This window comes from Vidua chalybeata, chromosome 7, assembly GCF_026979565.1.
Source record: "Vidua chalybeata isolate OUT-0048 chromosome 7, bVidCha1 merged haplotype, whole genome shotgun sequence".
NCBI classification, from domain to species: domain Eukaryota; kingdom Metazoa; phylum Chordata; class Aves; order Passeriformes; family Viduidae; genus Vidua; species Vidua chalybeata.
This window is the reverse complement of record NC_071536.1, coordinates 27,741,671-27,760,051: the sequence shown is the minus strand read 5'-3', so window position 1 is coordinate 27,760,051 and position 18,381 is coordinate 27,741,671. Positions and strand designations below refer to the sequence as shown.

Genomic DNA, 18,381 nt, shown 5'->3' with positions numbered 1-18,381 from the left:
TGTTGCTCTTAGCTGGGGAAAAGGCAGACACTGCAGCTGTCTCTGTGCTCTCCACCCTGGCCAGCAGTAGGTCAAACAGAGCACTTAGATGTGCTAATTGCAAGTCACAACATTTCCTACAGGGAAGACATCAGCTGGAGTTTTCTCCAGCCATCAGCGTTCCTAAAGCCTCTTGTATAGACAGGTAGGCAAGAGGAGATAGAAAAAGAAAATCCAAGTAATTTCCATAGCTAATTGAAATGGAGGGGAAGGGAAGAGGTGCAAATCCAACTTGAAAGGGCAGCCTTTGCCTTTGATAATCAACTGGGAAAAATAACTTACTGGAGCATTGAAGAATATGAAACAAAAGTAAATAAATGATGCTGTCAGTCTGATCAAAGGGTTGCTATACAAGAGAGACCCTCTGTCAGTGCTGGTCCAGCCTCCATGTGCTTAGGAACTTTGCCCGGTAAATTTGATGAACAGCTACATGTAATGTAGAGAAAGAAACTGAATTTTCCTCTTGGGATCTGTTCCTGATGTGCTTTCAGACTCTGTAGGCCATTAGAGCTAGGGATATCAAAAGATGCAAAAGATAGGGGCAGGATAATTTTGTTTCCAGTTCCTGAGTTCAATGGAGGCAAAGGATCTGAACACACTGACACATCCATTGGATCTGATCTGCACTGGGGCATTTATTGGCAAAACTATCCATGTAATGGTATTGCTATAGATAATGCACCCCTGTGAATATAATTCTTCTGTAATAACAGATCCAAACAAATAAAAACTTTCTGGATTAAGAGTGCCTGTCAGGTGATGGAGTGGTACATGCCTGGAGTGGTACTATTGTTAGGAATAAAAGGTTCTTTAGTAAATTTGTATGTACTCCTAGACATAAAGCAGAAAAGATAAGAGTCTTTGCTAAGACAAAAAGCATAGTCTAAAATTTGCTAATCATACTAAAATCTTCCCCAAAACAAGGCATCTTGCAGTTTGTGCACTCCTTGGTGGGCTTAGATAAATAGCATTTGTAGAGAAAGAAGGAGTTCCACTGGAGCTTTATCACTTCTTCATTAATGTGACACCAACATGAATTAGGAATGATTTTCCCAGAGAAAGCAAGGTCAGAGAGAAGTGTTATTTTAGCAAGATGGTTCCTGTGCCCCAAATCCCAAGAACACTTGTGCAAAGACACAATTGTGACTGGAGCCCAGTCTGTCATTTCCAGTGGTCACTTGGTTGGGATGGTTGCTCTAAACTGCACATTGCAAAGTAGGAAGCCAAGAGAGAGCCCATGGCACCACCTTCAAAGAGAGCACAGCACTGAGCCTCAGCGAAATAGAGCAAAAAACTGCAGCAGTGGCTTTTCTACGCTTGAAACAGCTCTGGAGAGGCAGGAAGTTCCCAGGGGCTATTGAGGCAGCTGAATGAAATTGTCACTTGTGATAAGGCATCCTGAGAGCTGGGGGAAATCCTGGCTCTGTGCCCACTGGCACAGGTCCAAGTGATATCACTGGAGCCAAGATTTTTAGTCTGTATGTGAAATGAATCGCCAGGGTGAAGCTGCAAAAGTAATGCCTAGTAATGAAATCCACTTGCAGCACTGCACCTCTGCACCAGAGCCCTGCTGCGAGCAGGAGTGTTTGCACTGGTTCTGGGGAACACTGTGCCATTCTTGTAGGAGGCAGGAGGAGGCAAGAGGTGTGAAGTGCTACTGAATTCATCAAGTATGTCACATAGCTGCCCATTTGTAGGCAAACTCACATTTTTGTTGACCCACTTTTATTATTTTTTGCTAGCTTTCACAGGATTCCCATCAACACCACGGAGTATCCATCAATATCACCATAGCAACAAAAAGTCATTAATGGTCTCCTGCCTATTGACAGTCAGAATCTAAAGGGTGCTGATCTGGGTGGTAAGCCATCACTACCAGTTTCAATGAGAAAGGAAAGAGCTCAGGGTCTCTGTGGAATCAATCCTTTCATTCTCCATTCTCTGCATCTCCCCAGAGAAGTCCTGCATTGTGTAATGGCAATAAGGGACATATTTCTTCCCTTAGCAAGTTCTGTGCAATGTGTGCTTAGGGAACTGCTGCCAGGAAAAGATGGGGCTAGATTTGTTGCACAAGTAGGGATAAATGTGCCTCTCTTGGGTTTGTTTGCATGGGGCTGTGGTTCTGAGAGACACTTTACATTGCAAATAAGCAACTTATCCTGTAAACCTCCAGGGAGTTCAGAGCAAAGCGGGAGACTTGGGGGCCAGGAAGGGGGAATGGCAGGCTAAACTGTGAGAAGAGATAAAAGACATGTCATATAATTCTGCTAAATGGTGAGGGAAGGGAAATTCTCAGCAGGTGTAAATTAGCATTGACAAGCAATGCTGATTTACACCCAGCTCATGGTCTGGTCCACAGTTTAATCAGCTGAAAAGCATCAGCATCTGAAAGGGAGGGGATTGTTTAGAGATGTCCATGAGAGAAGTTGAAAATCTGTGAAAAAGAAGAAAATTAATTCTCTTTGGTAGGTAGGGAAGAGCTTGTGATGTTCCTTGGGACTGATGCAGAGGCAGAGCCTGGCCAGCTGCACCAGCTCCCTGTCAGGACTCCCACTGCCTTGTAGTGGGAGTCCTGCAACATGCAGTGCTGGACCATCTGAGGATACCTCCCTCAAATGAGACAGGTGGTGGGTACAGTCCTGCCTGGTTTTCTGTAGAAGCACTGCCAAGTGCCTCCAGAGCCAAAGGAACAGAAAGTGTTACTGCCCATGGCCATCTACGCCTGGCCAGGACTACTGGCGCTGCTGTCATCCACATTTCCTCGTGGCAAACCTGCCTCTGCCAGCAGTATGACACAGTGCCTGACAGCTTTGGGATGTAACCTAGCAAGGTGTAGGATGAGATCATACATGTCCCTCACCATCCTCAACACTCCCTTCCTCCCCCGAGATCTCTTTCTGATTGCACGTGTGCTGGCGTGGAAGAGCTCTGCTCATCCACCTACCCTAAGCTTTGGGGAGCGCTGGAGTGGCTTCCAGTGCAAAGTTAACAAACTGGGGTCAACAAAATTAAATTGTGGGGCTTCTTTCCCCACTAGTGAGATGGGAGCCAAGGTTCATATTGCCTGCATGGAAAGACTGGTGCAGTATGCCACTGGTGCACTCAAAGTTTAACATTTGTGGCTGCACTGCAAAAAATCGTTTTCCTAGTACAAGGAAGGGAGGAGGAACTTTGGATGTACAGCTTATTCTTAGAACTAGGGTGTGATTTCTTTCCTGTGCACCATGCATTTTAAGGATTAGGCTGAGACTCTGGGGACAATCTTAGAACAAGGAAGAAGGAATACCCTTCAGCCACCCTGAGAGAGCCAACTACATAGGACTGTTTTTCTGTTTTCCTTCTGGGACTGGTGGAAGCAATGTAATAGGGCATGGGAAGTGCTGTTTCTGTGTGCCATGATGGTCTTGTACTGCTTGTTCAGCCAGGGGTATTTCCACCCTGAAAGAAATCCAGCATCATGACTCAGGCCCTGAAAATCATGAGATTAAATCATGAGCGAAATGACAATATTAAAAAATGACTTGATTTTATTTTTCCCAGTAAGCATGACTTGGCTTTTTACCTCTTTCTTGCCAGGAAGTAAATGAAAATGGTGAGTTGAAATGCTGGTCTTCAATGCACAAAAGATGACAACATTCAGCTTAGGTGAGGGCTCTGTTGATCCTCCTCACATGATGCAGGGGGAAGGGAGCAGCCAGCCCTTTCCTGCTACTGACTTGTTTTACTTCTCCCTGTCACTTCTGATACTCAACTGATCCATTGTGCCCTGCTTTTTTTGCACTGTCCCTTCTGCCTTCCTCAAACACATGCAGAGAGGATCAAGACAGTTTTAGATGATCTGAGGTGTAGTTCTCCGCTTCATCATTTTTCAGCTGCAGACGTGCTCCATCTGTGTTGCTCTTCCCAAAAGGATGTGCTGCTGACCACAGCTGGAGGCAGAGCACTGGGCTGGCAGTAGTGGGCTGCCTCACAAAGGTGTGTGAGTCACTATCTGAGCATATCAGGGCTAGGTTGGAGCACGCCTCTGGCAGGGAGCCAGAGGAGAACGGTCTGGAGCTGGCACTGGGAAGTCACAACTGATGCTGGACGCTTTGCTGAGACTGAGCTTCAAGTCACAGCCTTAACCTTTTCTTCTCCCCGCTTCCCAGGAAATAACAAATTCACTTGTAGCCATATTGGAACCATTTTCTGCAGTTAGTGCTGATGTTATACCTATGCAGAGTGGGAATTTGAAGGAGAAGTGGAGGTGCCAGCTTGTAAAGTGAGCTAACATATGGCTTTATAATTCCCAGATCTCACAGGGGGGTGGATAGGTTTTCCTGGCTCAGGTTTGCCTCTGAGAAGTGCGTATGTCTTTGCCAGGTATGGAGCAAGGTCAGAGCCTGTGCTCAGATCATGTCTGTTCCTCATATGGCCAATAGTGAGTGATATGTGTATGTGCCAAGACAGGGGGCTGGTCGGCAAGATCTGCTCTGCCTGACCCGAAGGCCTGGGAATGCTTGGTTCAGGGTGTCTGCACAGGTCAGGGGAAACCACCTGGGTCCTAAACATCAGCTAACTCAAGCCTCAGCATTGTCTCTGCAGGTTAGAACCCTGCGGACTCCTTCTCCAGCAGTAAGAGGGGAGCAGAGTGGCTCACAGTGTTACAGACGAGGGCAGCATCTGTCAATTAGATGCACCCTGCAGGTTCATAGGTGCTGTGGGGGGTCTTCCCAGAAGAGGACTTCATTGCAAATGGAACTTGCTTCTCCTGAGGGGGAGTCATCCAAAGGAGCTTTGTGGTCAACCAGGGTGTTGAGTCACTGAAAGCTTGGCAGATGGTGGGTGCTGCCATCTCTTGGGATGCTTCACAGCTGATGATGACAAGCAGCTCCAGCTGGGGCACTTGATGGGGGTGTCACACTGATGTCTTCAGGAGCATTTGCTACACAATCAACTTACTCAGCCTTCCTTTGCTGTGAGATGAATGTCAATCCTCTGAAGCTCCAGCCCCTCTGCTGCATCAGCAGCAGGACTGTTGGAGCAATATTATCCAAGAGACTGAGTGGTGCATTGCTGAGACAAAAGGAAGTACCATTTTCCAAAGCAGGGAATCAAGAGGGAACACAAGTCACCTTACAAGTATGCTACCTGAAATCAGTGTGCTGGAATGCCTGCCCTTGGAGGTAGGCTGGAAGCATCATCTCATCGTAGCCTTTTTGAAAGAGGAACAAGGGGAAAACCATGATGGGTGTCAAAAAGGAGAAGCTGCTCAGACTAAGAAAGCAGCCAGAAAAATTCATCAAGGGCACTGCTACCAAGTGCATAGGTGTGTGAAGCAGTAGGGCTTCTCAGGTGAAACCTTTTATGTCAATAAAAATAGTTCCGAAACAGCTTAAAAATCCTACAGAAAAGGAGCCAAGAATACTTAAGTGAGTAGATAAAATTTTGAGAGTAGCTTTTCCACTGCCTTGAGACTATTTCAGAGCCAATCTGGCCCAAATAGAAACTCACATGAAGTTATGGTGATTCCTATACTCTCCCTGTTGGAACTGAGCAGGATGTTCCTGTGGTGATCAACAGATACTGTGGACAGAGTCTCCTGTGACACATCTGGCTTGCACACGTGTGCCCTTTGAGCTGCTCTGACTGGCCAGCCCTAACTGTGGCCAAGACCAGTTTTTCTGGACAAGTTGTTAACAAGTTGTTGTGTTGTGTTGAATGCAGTGGGATGGAGGAAGACTTGGAGAAGCAGGAAAAAAAATCCATAAAAGGATTAGGAAAAGATATGTGAAAGGAGGAAAACGGCTTGACAATATCACATGGTGAAGCAAGCAGCTCATACCACATGCCATTGCCTGTGCTCTCATCACCCTCTTGACGCTGGGCTGTACTGTGTCTTCAGGGGTTCCCCATGCCAAACTGTCTCTGAGACTTTGTGGTTCTTGCTTATGCTTAAGGTGAGAACAGAGGGATTATAAATCAGTGAGCAGACTATAAAGGTTATTGTTTTCCCATTATTACCTGGTTTTGAAATAAATCTGGCAGTTGTTCCTCTTATTAGCAATCCTGATTTATGCCATACAGAGGACAATGAAAGCAGTGATAATACTGTAAACTCAGGCAAAGTTATGGTTAGCTGTTTACCCTAGGAAGGAGAAAGAAACCCAGGAAATTGTACTGGTTCAGAGAACTGCTATGGCTGTACCTCTCCTGCTGCAATTAACAGACACTATATAAGCTGTGTTCCTGTTTCAGCTGCTACAACAGACAAAAAAAAAACCCAAGAAATTTAACTACAGTGACCTTATATTCATCAACCAGTTTCTGCAGCACAGCACTGGTTAAGAGAACAGCTAAGAAAGCAAATACAGCCAAGCAAATACACCTTTCTTTTTCTTGTTAACCTTTAATACAAAAAAAATAAAACATCTGGCATTCTTTCCCTTGAGACTGCTGGTGTTCTGCTAGGCAGCTGAAGTGATGGGCATGACGTATCAATAAGCAGATCATGCTGTGACCATGAGGTTTGCTGTATCAGATAGCACAAAACTCAGAGCAGTAAAACAGCTTGCTAAAATCCCTTATATAGCTCTTTGAAATGTGCTGTTCACATCCCTCTAGCTGGCTGGATCTCTGAAATAAAAGGGTGATTGTAGTCCAGAATAAACCAACCTCTGTTCAGTGCTGCAATTTGCAAAACCTAGTGCAGAGACATTAGAATAAAACCCAAAGGTTAGTGTAATCTCTTATTTCAAGATGGAGTAAGGATCTGCAGTTATTCCCCTCCCTTGGAAGCAGGAGTTTGCTGTGATGGCCATGACTTGGAAGCTCATTTGCTTGTGACTGAAATGTTGTAAATGTGGAAAGTGGAAAATGTACCAGTCTCACTTGATGTCTCTGATCAAGCAGGAGATGCTAGACAATAGCAGGCTGCTCTCCACAATTTCATGGAACAAATGTCCATGTTTGAGAAGTCTGTAGAGTAAATCTTGCTGCAGTGACCTCTGCAAAGCTCCACCAGCCGTACTGAGTAAACCTACTCAGCCCTGCCAGATTTGGTGGCCTCTCTTCCTGAGGCCATGTGAGGCTGTGTGATCCCTTGTCCTGGTATTCCTGGAGTCCTTGAACATGTCTGGTCTTCTCCACAGTGTTTTTTATCAGCAATGAGCTACTTACCCTGTGCGTGCCTGCTTCATCCTCCTGACACTTCGTCTCGTGCTTTGCTGGGAAGGTCAGCCAGGCAGAACAGTTCTGATGTGTTTGGGAAGAAATAATTTATCCTTCAAGCTTTAATCCTTTAGAAATAAGTTCTTGGGGGGGATTTTACAGGAAAATTAAGGTTAATGGCAAGTCTCCAAGCAGGCACTTATCAGAGTAGTGGAGAAGTTGATTAAACAGAATCACATAGAAAATAAGCTGTCCCTTTAGTCTTATACTCACTTAAGGCATGAGGCTCATAACTACTAGAAACTTTTCAGTCCTTGAGCCAGGGAACAGGAAAATGTTTCACAGACAATGTGATTGAGGAGCACTGATGTGCTGCAGCAGCAGCCAACACTAAACTCTGCTTTGCTATTTGGTTTGGAATAAGTGACCATTGGCCTGGAGGATTGCTGGTCTAGAATAAAGCCTGAACTTTGGGTAAATGTGGACAGGATTGCCTGAAGTACCCAGGGGAGTAAACGAAGGCACGTAGCCTCAATCCACAGAGAGCATTGCTTGGTCTAACTGGAGGAGAGCAGAGGATACATTAGGGCTGCTGTGCACCTTTAGGAGAGGGTAAATTAGGATCCAGAGTTGGGTCCCCATGTAAAGAATTAGCATTTCCCTTCCTTCCTTCCCTCACTACCCCCCTCCCTCACTCCCCTCACACTTCATTGGGTTTTGCTAGTCAATACCTGGAATCACCTGCTGTAGCTATAGCATGCACTTACAGCTCTGAGGTGGTGGGAGGACAAACTTTCAAGTTTGCTGTGGTTCCCAATGTTTCTTTGTTGGTGACCATATAAGACTGCAGCTAAATACTCTTTTATGTGCCATGGGCCTGCAAGTATGTGCTCAGAGGTCATCTCTAGCTTATCAACCAGAAGCATATTAACTTGTTTTGGGTTTTTTTTTTTCCTGTCTCCATCTTGTGCTCTCCTCCAGCATACTGCCTACAACAGGCTTGTGGCCATGTTACTTGGGAGCTGAGTGTTTAGGCACATGTTTTATATCATGGGGTGTCAATGACCTGACAAATGCAGCCATCTGAGCTGAAACTATGATGCAGTTGCGGTGTGCCATGGAGCACAAGAACAGGGGAAGGAGGGAGAAAAACTCAGTGTTTCTTGGTTACAAGCCAGGGACAAATTACCTGGTGTTTTAGAGAGACCACTGCTTTTCTCCTGCTACAAGCATCCCTGAGTAGCAGGGGAAGGAGGCTGTGCCTCAGCCAGTCCTCTGTCCAGGTCATGACTCGGGCAGCAGCTGCCTTGGGTGCTCAGTGAAATTAAGCTTAGCTGCCTGACATGCTGTGCACAGCCCTCAGGGCAGTGACATGGAGGAACTGACAAGATCACAAGAGTTCAGCTGGAAAGAGATGGTCCTTCCAAGAGTGGAGTAACAGGGAACAAAGGTGCTGCTGCCTGAGCTGGCTGTTACAAGATCTCCACAGCTGCCCTGCAGGTGTTTGGGGGAACAGAACCCACAGATTTCTGAGACTCCCTCTCACTCCAGCCAGGGCACAAGACCCCTTTGCTTACCCACCTGTGAGCTACATCCATGTGCACCTTTGCTCTTAGTTCTCCTGGAAGTATCAGAGGGACTTCCTGTGTTAGAAGTGTTTAAACAAAAAACCTCACTGTTCAGAGAAAGAAAATTCACCCCCGATGGGTGACAAATATTAAAATAAATTATTTGGGAACAAAATTCCCATCTTTCTGCACTTAATACAGTAAATTTTGGTTCTTGCCTACATGTCAGCAAACTTTGCACAGCCTCCTCTGGAAAGTCTCTGTTCCCTGCTGTCTCACAGCCAGCTCTGTCTTCTCTGGCTCCTCTCCTCTGCAAACCTGCCTCTGGCTCCCACTCTATCCCTCACTCTACCTGCCCCACTGTGCCCACAGGAGGTTTCTTCCAGCTGCTCCTTCCCTGAAAATTACTTTTGCTGTTTCATGCACATTTCCTGGAAAATCCTGCCCTGACAAAGCAGCAGCAGGTTCCTGCTGCCTGGCAGTACTTGAGAGCACTGATACCTTCTGTGGCTGCTGGGGAAATGGGCTTGTGCTGTTCTGCAGTGCAGAGGGGTACCTTCACCTGCTGGAGGGTTTGAGACATTCCCCTGAGAAATGGAGGGGTGTAAACCCCCCTGCATGGCCTGTGCTGTGCACTTGAGCAGTCAGGGACAGAGTGGCCCCTGACCTCTCACGCCTGGCATCACCGTAGCTGACCTGCAGCCCATAGAAGGGTCGGCTGTATGAGCCCTGACAGTGAACTTTCACCTGAAGGGAATTATGAGGGCAAAAATCAATTGTCTTCTCAGTGCTGCCCATCTCTTGGTGAATGGAGCACTCACAGACAGATCCCACCCTGTTGTTTCTCTGTCTCTGCTTCCTTGCTCTTCTCCTGACTGCTTCTGCCCCTGCCTGTGCACTTTCTCCTCTGGCCCCCTTGCTGTCACATGCACACATGCAGAGCCTGCCAAGCCAGCGTCCAGCCCAGGATCCTGCCTCACATGGGCCTTGCTTTCTCTTCAGGCCTTACTCTGTGTAACTCCCTGCTTTGGGCAGGGGCAGCTTTAGTCTCTGCTCTCACTGCAGCAAGGGTTGTTTTCTCTTTCTTCTTGTTCTGAAAGCATAATGCCAAAAGCACATGGTGGCTTTTAGTCCTGTGGCTGTAACCTGATCACAGACCAACCTGACAGGGCATGGCATCCTTTATTAACAACGCTTTCTCACAGGAGCCCTCCAGCACTACCAGGAGTCATGCTCTCTCCTAGTGACTGGCTTTCACATCATATAATTCTTTCTTTCTTGACAGATTATGTTATAACCTATGAGCACAGAAAGTCCTGATCCTCATGTTTCTCTGCTGTCACCTGTGGGCTCCTCCAGAGCCATGAAGAAGGGGGAACTCCAGCCCCATCATGACAAGACCGGGTGAGAAGTACCTGTGACGTTTTGGGGAACAGCACACTTTGAGAGCTAGTTTTAATTTATATTTATAGCAGTTATGAAGGATGGAAATTATGTTGTTCATTCAGTGGTGAACTACAGGAGCAGTTCTGCCTTCCCTCTCTGGGATGAGATTAGACATAATTTCATTAATGCAGGGAAAATATGCCAATTTGAGCCACCCTAAGCAAGGGGTGAATCAAGCTCATATCGTGTTAGCAAAATTGTCTTCCAGGCAATACAGTACCTCAGACTTCCCCTCAGATAGCTGTCTATTGGTGCATCACATGGCGAGGTGCCTGTGGTGTCTTAGCCTCCAGGGAGTAACAAACCTCTTCATTCCCCTCCTGATCAAGGTGGCTGTGCTGTCTGACTAGTTGGCCACATGTGGGGAATCCAGCTGCTCTATAGAACAAACAGTCTGGGCTGTAACTGATTCTGTATTGCTTTATCAAGACCTCTTCCTGTGTGTTCAACCTGGTTGGTTCTTGCCTGGTTTATTATTAAAGACTCATGCCCCACCATCCCACCTCTATCTTGCCCTTACGAATCTCAGGATAACCCCATATCCCCTGCCCAATCTTCCTCTTACGTATGGCACTCACTCATTCCCTTTGCCTCTGATTGCCAAGGAAGGGAGTGGACTAGACTGTAGCAGACACTGATGTCTTGTGAGACTGCTGGCAAGTCTATGAGGCCTAAATCCCTAAAAGAAATCTAGAGTCTCTCCATTCAGTGTAAGGAAGCTCTGTCCACTTCCAGCAAGGACTTAGTCATTTAGCCTTCATCCTGCTGGCCTAAACTGGAGTTTAGGGATTTAATTCTCCACTCTGAACATGTTGTTTTGTCACTTAGATTCCCTGGGCCTTTCAGTGCTGAACACAGCTCATAGGAGGAGCCTTGAAAAGCATAGCTTTCTCTTTTGGGGCCCCTGCTGAGCTGTCGTGGGAGGATGATCATTTGAGCCTGTGGCTAAGGAGTCAGGAGGGTGCATTTGTGAAAGTCTGTAAGTTACCTTTGTCTCTGCACTGGAAAGGCCTTGGCAATGCTTGGCTACCATATGCAATCAGTAAACCATATGTATCTTCCTTGTGAAGGATGAATCATAGCAATAAGGGGCTGCAATGTGACTGTCAGGCACAAAACCACCACCTGTCAGCCTTCTTCTTCCTCCTTGTTACTTGAGTCTTCAAGGACACCACAGTTATGTCATCCTTTCCCGTCCCCAGCATCCCCCTTAACTCATACACTCTTGTCTCCACCCCATTTGAGGGAAAGAACCTCACTATCTTTTGTAAACCTGCCGTCTCCGTAGTGCTGCTGTGTGAGTAAGCTGAGCCTGCAGCAAGCACTTCTGAGCATTTGTCTCTAGAGCTGAGCAATGTTATTGTGAGGGAGTTGCTGAGGGTAGGTAGGAAAAACTTCTCCAAATTCAGACAGGTAGTGTAAGGTCACTGTTGGCTTGGCTGGAGAAGAAAAGGCTTCCCCACAGCTCATCACCCAGTTATGCTGCTCTGCTCCTGCACAAGCTATTGGTGTTGGATTCTGCATCCCCTGGAAGCAGACCTGCTGCTGCATCCTGCGAGTCAGCACCCAGCTGCTTCAGTAACTCATCTTTCCTTCCATTCACAGGTCTTCTACGCATGGCGACTCCACCCATGTGAGAGCTCTCTTATGTGAGTGCCCAGCAGCACACTTTGCTGTCTGTGGTCTGTGGACATTGACCGGCATCTAAGCGACACCCCAGCTCCCTCCTCTCCCCCTAGACGCCACTGTCCTAGAGCCTCCATGTGCATTTGCTATGACATACATCAGTGCTGATGAGAGACAGGAACACTGCCGGGTGATCTCGAGCTGCCAAAATAATCAGCTCTGTGCACAACATGGCTTAAAGGATTTTTCAGTTAGCAGCATGCATCCACTAAAGAACCTAGACACTCATAGTTTTTCTGGGGACTTCCACACTCTTGCCTGCCACACAGGCAAGGCACGTTTGGTCAGTCCTGTGGAAAACCGGATGTATCGGAGTGTGGAAAACCTACACTGGGCAGCAGTTGCTGACTGTGGGCTGTATTCTCACTGCCGGAGCCTGGATAACGAGATCATCTTTCGCTATAGAGGCACTAGTCAGTGGACAGAAGGCTGTGTGGATGTGGCCCCAGTACAGAGTGCATCAGACTCTCTGAGGAACCTTTCTCCCCATGCTAAACAGACATCTCGATCAGCACAGGATGTGCTCCTGCCTCCCTCTGCCAAAGTGCCTCAGAGGCTCTTCCCTTCTGCACAGGAAAGAGCCCTACACGGGGATGCCAGAAAAGAGCTGAAGGAGAAGCTGAGGCTGCACAGCAGTAAGGTGGCAGAGCCCTGTAAGCCAGTGCGCCCACAGGTGGCCCCACCTGAGCTGATGGCCCAGGAGTGCTTTGGAAGCCAGGTGTGCCGGCAGAGCAGGAACGGCTGTGCTGTGAACTGCTGCACGGTTCTGGTGGAACACACTGCTCTCAGGCACAGCCTCACAGCGGGACAGGGACTGTGCTTTGCACACAGGATCATCAGTCCAGAAGACATCAAGCAGGAAGCTCAGAGGAGGCTTCAGCTCCGAAGGCAGAACAGCTCCCCGAATTTGCCCCTTCAGCACTCTGGGGAAAGCCATGAGATGAGCAAATCCAGAACAGCAGAGACCCTAGAACAGTACAGTGGAGAAACAGATGGCAAAGTCACATTGGGGCAGAGCAAGAAAGGCCGCTGCAAAGGGAGGCTCTACATACCCACCTTTGAGGAGTTCAAGCAAATGAGAAGTAAGGAGGGAAATTCATCTGACAGCAGCAGTGGGCCAGCAGATTGCTTGAAAAAGGGTCTGCCTGCAAACCAGACACTGGAGGAGGAAAACAGTAAGAATATCTGTCCAGAAGCTTTAGAGACCAAAGCTGTGAATGAATCTGCTGTCAGAGCAGAGGAGGATGACGATGTATTTCATGAAAACCACACCTCTGCTGGCTTTTCCCAAAACCCAGCTACATGGGATGATTTCAAGATGAGCGGTTCTGAGGTGAAGGACAGAACCTTCCAGACCTCCATCCCAGATACATCACCAGTCCCTATTTGCTCCAGTCCTATTCCACGATCACCTCTACAGACAGGAACAATACACAGTGCTGGGCAGGAGATCTTCAGTGATGAGCAGCAGAAAGGAGAGACAAGACAATTAAATGATGTCCTCCACCTTGCAGGGCAGTCACTGGCTTCTGAAGCCCAGTCCTCTTGCTGTTCATCGCTGCTGTTAGAAGCCACAGACTTATCCAGCTATGGAGCTAAGCTACAAAAAATGAAGGATGAATTCATAGGTTCGGCCTTGGAACTTATTAAGAAAAGGTAACATGCTCCGTGGGGTCACCTGAAAGCAGTTCCCTTGTTAATGATCTGGTCTTTCTCCTGATAGGTACATTTAATTCCTGTAGCATAAATGTGCTGCTGGCAGAGCCTTTCATCTTGGAGTCTCTGATAGTCACATGGATGTGTCTTTAAAGCTGTTCAGCTTAAATTCCACCTTGTGGGAGATTAAACATCAAAAAGCATTTTCATCTAGACTTTGCCTTTTTGTGCACCTTAATCCTGTAAAGACAACAGTCATTAGTAGTTCTGACACCCAGTTTCCCACCCATTTTATTTCTGTATTAAAATGTCAGAATGTCTTTTTTTTTTTTTAGCATCTGTTAAAAGTAGAAGACACCAAAGTACTGATATGATTCCTTTGAAGAAAGATGTAGAGTCTTGTGCTTTCACTTGCTGCTTGAATGTAGGGAACAGGCACACAAGGGTAAGATGGCTGCTATGAGTCTTTAACCCCCTCTTGGAGACCTGCACAGGCAGTGAGTGAAAGTACTTGTAAATACTGTCCTTCTGCCATCTCTGTGTAGGCAGCCAGAGAAAATACTTCTGTAGAGCCTTCCTCCTTCTCCATCCAGGGTTTTTCCCCTTCTCTGAGTAAAATGTTCACAACAACTGCTTTCTCTATCCTGGTTTTGGACACTGCAGTCCTGTTACCTCCCTCCTGCCTAAGAAGTGGGGATCCCTTTCTATGCAGGGTGGCACAGCAGGAATCAGCAAAGTTCTAGAAGCTACGAATTTGGAGCAGTTATCACTGTCTTATCATGAGATGAGGCTGATGGGAAAAGGAGGAGTAAGTGTTGGTGGAGTGGTTTCCATGCACTTGGCTTTCATGGTTGGATTTGCCAAGAATTGCATTAGACTTGGTTCCTGGCTGCTTCTGCAATCCGCAGATGGGTGTGTGAAATGCCAGGGCATCAACCTTGTATGCTGTCTTTTTATTTCTGGAATGCATGGGCTGAGACTGGACTCTGCTTTTGGAGGAGATAATAGTGACTTCTGCACAGGAATGAGAGTTGTCTGAAAGAACTTAAGTGGGGCTGAAGCCAGAGTGACAGTAGAAATAATTCTGCAACTTTATAGTCCAAAGGGAAGTAGGTGGTGTCAGAGCCCTCAGTGCTTCCCTCAGCTGTCCAGCCCAGCCTTGTGCTTTTCTTCTACAGTATGAAAACCCAATGAAGAGGTAGATGAGAAAGTTATGGGATACAACCATTTTAATGGATTAGGCTATTTTTGTCATGAATGTGAAATGAAATATGCAGAATGGCACAAGCAGTAAGGGTGTAAGAACAGCTGTCTCTTTGCAGATCAATTATTTTACTGTTATCTGGAGCCCAAGCTGCATGCAGAGCAAAGTACAGGAAATGAGGAGTGCATATGATTTTCCTTCCCACTACTCTCCCAGCCTGCAAACACTTCCTGCCCAGGGCCTTTATGTGTGGTTTCTGTGCTTTTAATATCCACAGTGGTTTTTGTTTCTGTGAATGGGTTCAGTCTCCCTAGTTGGATTTGTTAAAATCTATGAAGCAATTTTTATTAACACCAAAATTACAATTGATCTAAAAATGTGAATGACAATGGTTCCAGTATTAGAGAAGTAGTTTTATATGTGAAGGAACCACCCTGGCCTTATTATTTTCAGAGTAACAATAATTAATGGTAATTATTATCACCAAAGTACTGCTTATTGGGAAACTCCAGTTTCCTTTGTTTTGAAATTTATCAGTTTTCTATCATTTTCACCTGAGACCATAATGTCCCTGAATATTCACTACTTCAGCTGATTTTCACTGCAGAGGTGGGAGATTTTTGTCTGTATTTTGTTGCTAAGTTATGATTGCTGGCATCCAGGCTACATTCTTTCTAAGTCTCAAATGAAATTAGCTGAAAGCCGGGGATTTGGTCCCGTTTTCACAGATACTCAGCTCAGCAAGCCTCTGATAGAGATGTTGTGATGGAGCATCACAGAGTAAAATAGCTAAAATTGTCTTCTCTTTCTAGTGCTTCTGTGTGTCAGTTTTACAAAGCAGTTTTGTCTGTAATTTAGCAGTCTCCATAGTAATTCATTGTTAATTACTTAAGATTCAGTCAATTGACTTAATATTTTGTCAGTGAAGATTAGATTGTCAATCTCATAATTATGATGGCTTTAGCCCCCTCATGGGTCACTAGATACCCTTAACTTAGGTTAAGGGTAACTTCCCCTTAGCCCTGGCTGGGAAGGGGTGTTGCTATCTAGGTAGAAATCCTGTAAGCTTTTCAGTACACAGTCCACCTTCTGAAATTGCTTAAGTGGGGAATTGTTCAGGATAAGGACATGCAAATACCTCAGGTTTGTGTCTATGAAATGAGGGACATGGTGACAACAGAAGTCTGCACAATTTAGCCAAGGATATGGCTAAGAAGGAGGACTTCCTGAAAAGAGTGATGGGCTGTGTGTGGGGTGACAACAGGACAGTGGGTACAATATCAACTGCCCCTAGCAGAGGACTGACACCAAGTCAGAAAGGCAGGTGACAGCGGGGAAGGCATGCACAAAAATGTTTCCATTAGTCAGAAAGAGTCAGGAACATGTGGAAAGGGCTGAGAACTGCTGGCTTGGACGATGATAAAACCATGAAGAGGCCCATAGAGACAGTGAAGGAAAGCAGGTGCATTTCCAGTTGTACTCATCCCCAGTACCTCCACTTCCATGAAATTCAGAGTTGATGGCCAGAGGTTTTAAAATACATTGAAAAAGAACTGGTCCTCTCTGTGTTGGCCCAAGTGCATCACCTCTCTTGGGGAGAACAGGAAAAACTGACACCAACCCCAGGCACAAACTCCTGTCCCAATAAGTGATTTAATCCAACAGAAGGAAAGATGCTGGAGTCCCCCCTTCTACGCCCCTCTGTGAGGGCAGAGGGGACTTGACTTACTTGAGCAGGCAATGGTGTGAACTTGTTGGCAGCACAGATCTCTGCCAGGAGGAGGGGTCTAGAGAAAGGGGCAATATCCTGTTTTCTTGGCAATGTCCCCTCTTCCTCCTAAGCCAGAGGCAAAGGTTAAAGGAACAGCCCTAAGATGTTGTTTCACAAAACTGCTTGTATCCTCCCTGTTTTGCCCACATCCCTCTTATCACGCACTGATCTAGTGGTGTGTGGAGCAGCACTTGCCCCAAGACCACATGGCCAGTTCATCAAGCAGGACGGATCTAATCATGACAAGAAGAAACCTCCTTTCACACAATGTGGGCTCTGCATCACTGTCTTTCTTACCTCCAGCTGACCAGCCATGAGGTGGGTTGACTTTCTCAATCTTCAGTCATGTTTCCTTAGCTCAGCTCTCTGGGTAATATTGGCTCTTATTCCCACTGGAGACCACATCTGGAGTTTTTTTTTAAATGTCCCTTTTGGGCTAAGGAAACCACAATAAGTGGTGGCATCTGGTTTGTAGACCCTATCAGCAGAGAGCTGCTGTCTTAGGCTTCACTTAGAGGAGCTTCAATACTCTGGAGTGCTTCCCACGTTTTAAGTGGATGATCTTGAAGCACTGTGAAAATGACAAATGAAAGCTCAGCATCTCTCATGAGAGTATGTTCTGTATAGTGGGAGCTGGTGTGATCAAGAAGATAATATTTCAATTATGAGCTCTGCTACTAACCTTGGGTGCATCCCATTGCCTCTCTGTGCCCCAGCATGGTCTCTTTTCTGAGTTATTTAACCAGGAGCTGTTTGAGCAGGAGCAGCTTTTGGAAAGGGTGGTTTTCAGCAGTGGCACATCCTCTTCAAGAGTCTTCTTGCTCCTTAACCTGTGCCTTCCCTCCCATGGGTTTGCTCAGGTGATCTGTTCATACTTTACACAAACTCAATGAAACACCAATGAAATTATCTGTCTGAGAATTCATGAGGGAGTGGGTTTAAACCCATATAAATTCAAGACTGATTTTTAGATCACGTGGCCACACAGACAGTTACACACACTTAAGGAGGGGTACCCCAGGCATGGTTGGGGACAGGAGGGAGGAAGGAGACAGGAATCTCTCAAGCCAGACCAGGCCAGGCCAGTACCATGGAGGGGCTGCAGCCTTGCTGTGTGCCTGTGCTGCTCTTACTGCTGCCTTGTAAGTGCCACAGACTTCTCTGTGCCAGCAGTGATGTTGGCATCCCCTTTCTACAGGCTGGACAGTAGAGACCTGGAGTGGGACAACAAAAAGCAAATGCCAGGAGCCTGCTGTTGGCACTGTTGCCATTGTCACGTAGCCATAGCTAAACTCTTTTTAACTGGTTGTGTCAGCAGGGACCTGGAAACATAAATGGAAGAAGATGAAAAAGCATCAGCTGAAGAGATGCAAACCAACTTTTCTGGCCTGACAAGAGAGCCAGTTTGTGTTCTGGGAGATTTGTTCCCTCTTCAGTCATTTTAGTATTGGCTGATGGTATGTTATTGGAGCCAACTGTCATTCACTGCAAGGAGAATGCCCATCTGTCTCATGTGTTTGCTTGTAGTTGACACTGTTGGAATTGCACATTAGCAGTGTGACCTACCAGCATAAGTTCACAAGTGAAGCCTTTAAGAAAAAGCAGTTTTTTCTCATAGGAGATTTTTGTTAAGCATAAAATACATGCAGAACCTGAAATATGTTCCAGACACTGGCTTCCTGTATATACAAGCATCCATATTCAGTCCTCACAACCTTCCTTTTTAAAGGAATCCAAGTCCATAAAAATTAAGTAAACCCAAAAAAAAAAAAATTATATTCTTCCCAACAGGCTTCATTATGCATGGAAATAAGATGTCTTAGAGAGCCTGTTAAAAAAAATGTATCACAAATAGTATCACA

The 18,381-nt window shown here is 46.3% G+C and overlaps 1 protein-coding gene across 1 annotated transcript in view; it reads left to right on the top strand.

The window, feature by feature from the left end:
- LOC128790900 (kalirin-like) overlaps positions 1-18,381 on the top strand; it is a 44,895-nt gene that overhangs the window by 20,057 nt on the left and 6,457 nt on the right. Inside the window, exons 2-3 of the mRNA XM_053948088.1 lie at positions 11,808-11,851; positions 13,403-13,544. Coding sequence (XP_053804063.1) covers positions 11,808-11,851; positions 13,403-13,544 — 186 coding nt within the window. The remainder of the gene's footprint in view (positions 1-11,807; positions 11,852-13,402; positions 13,545-18,381) is intronic.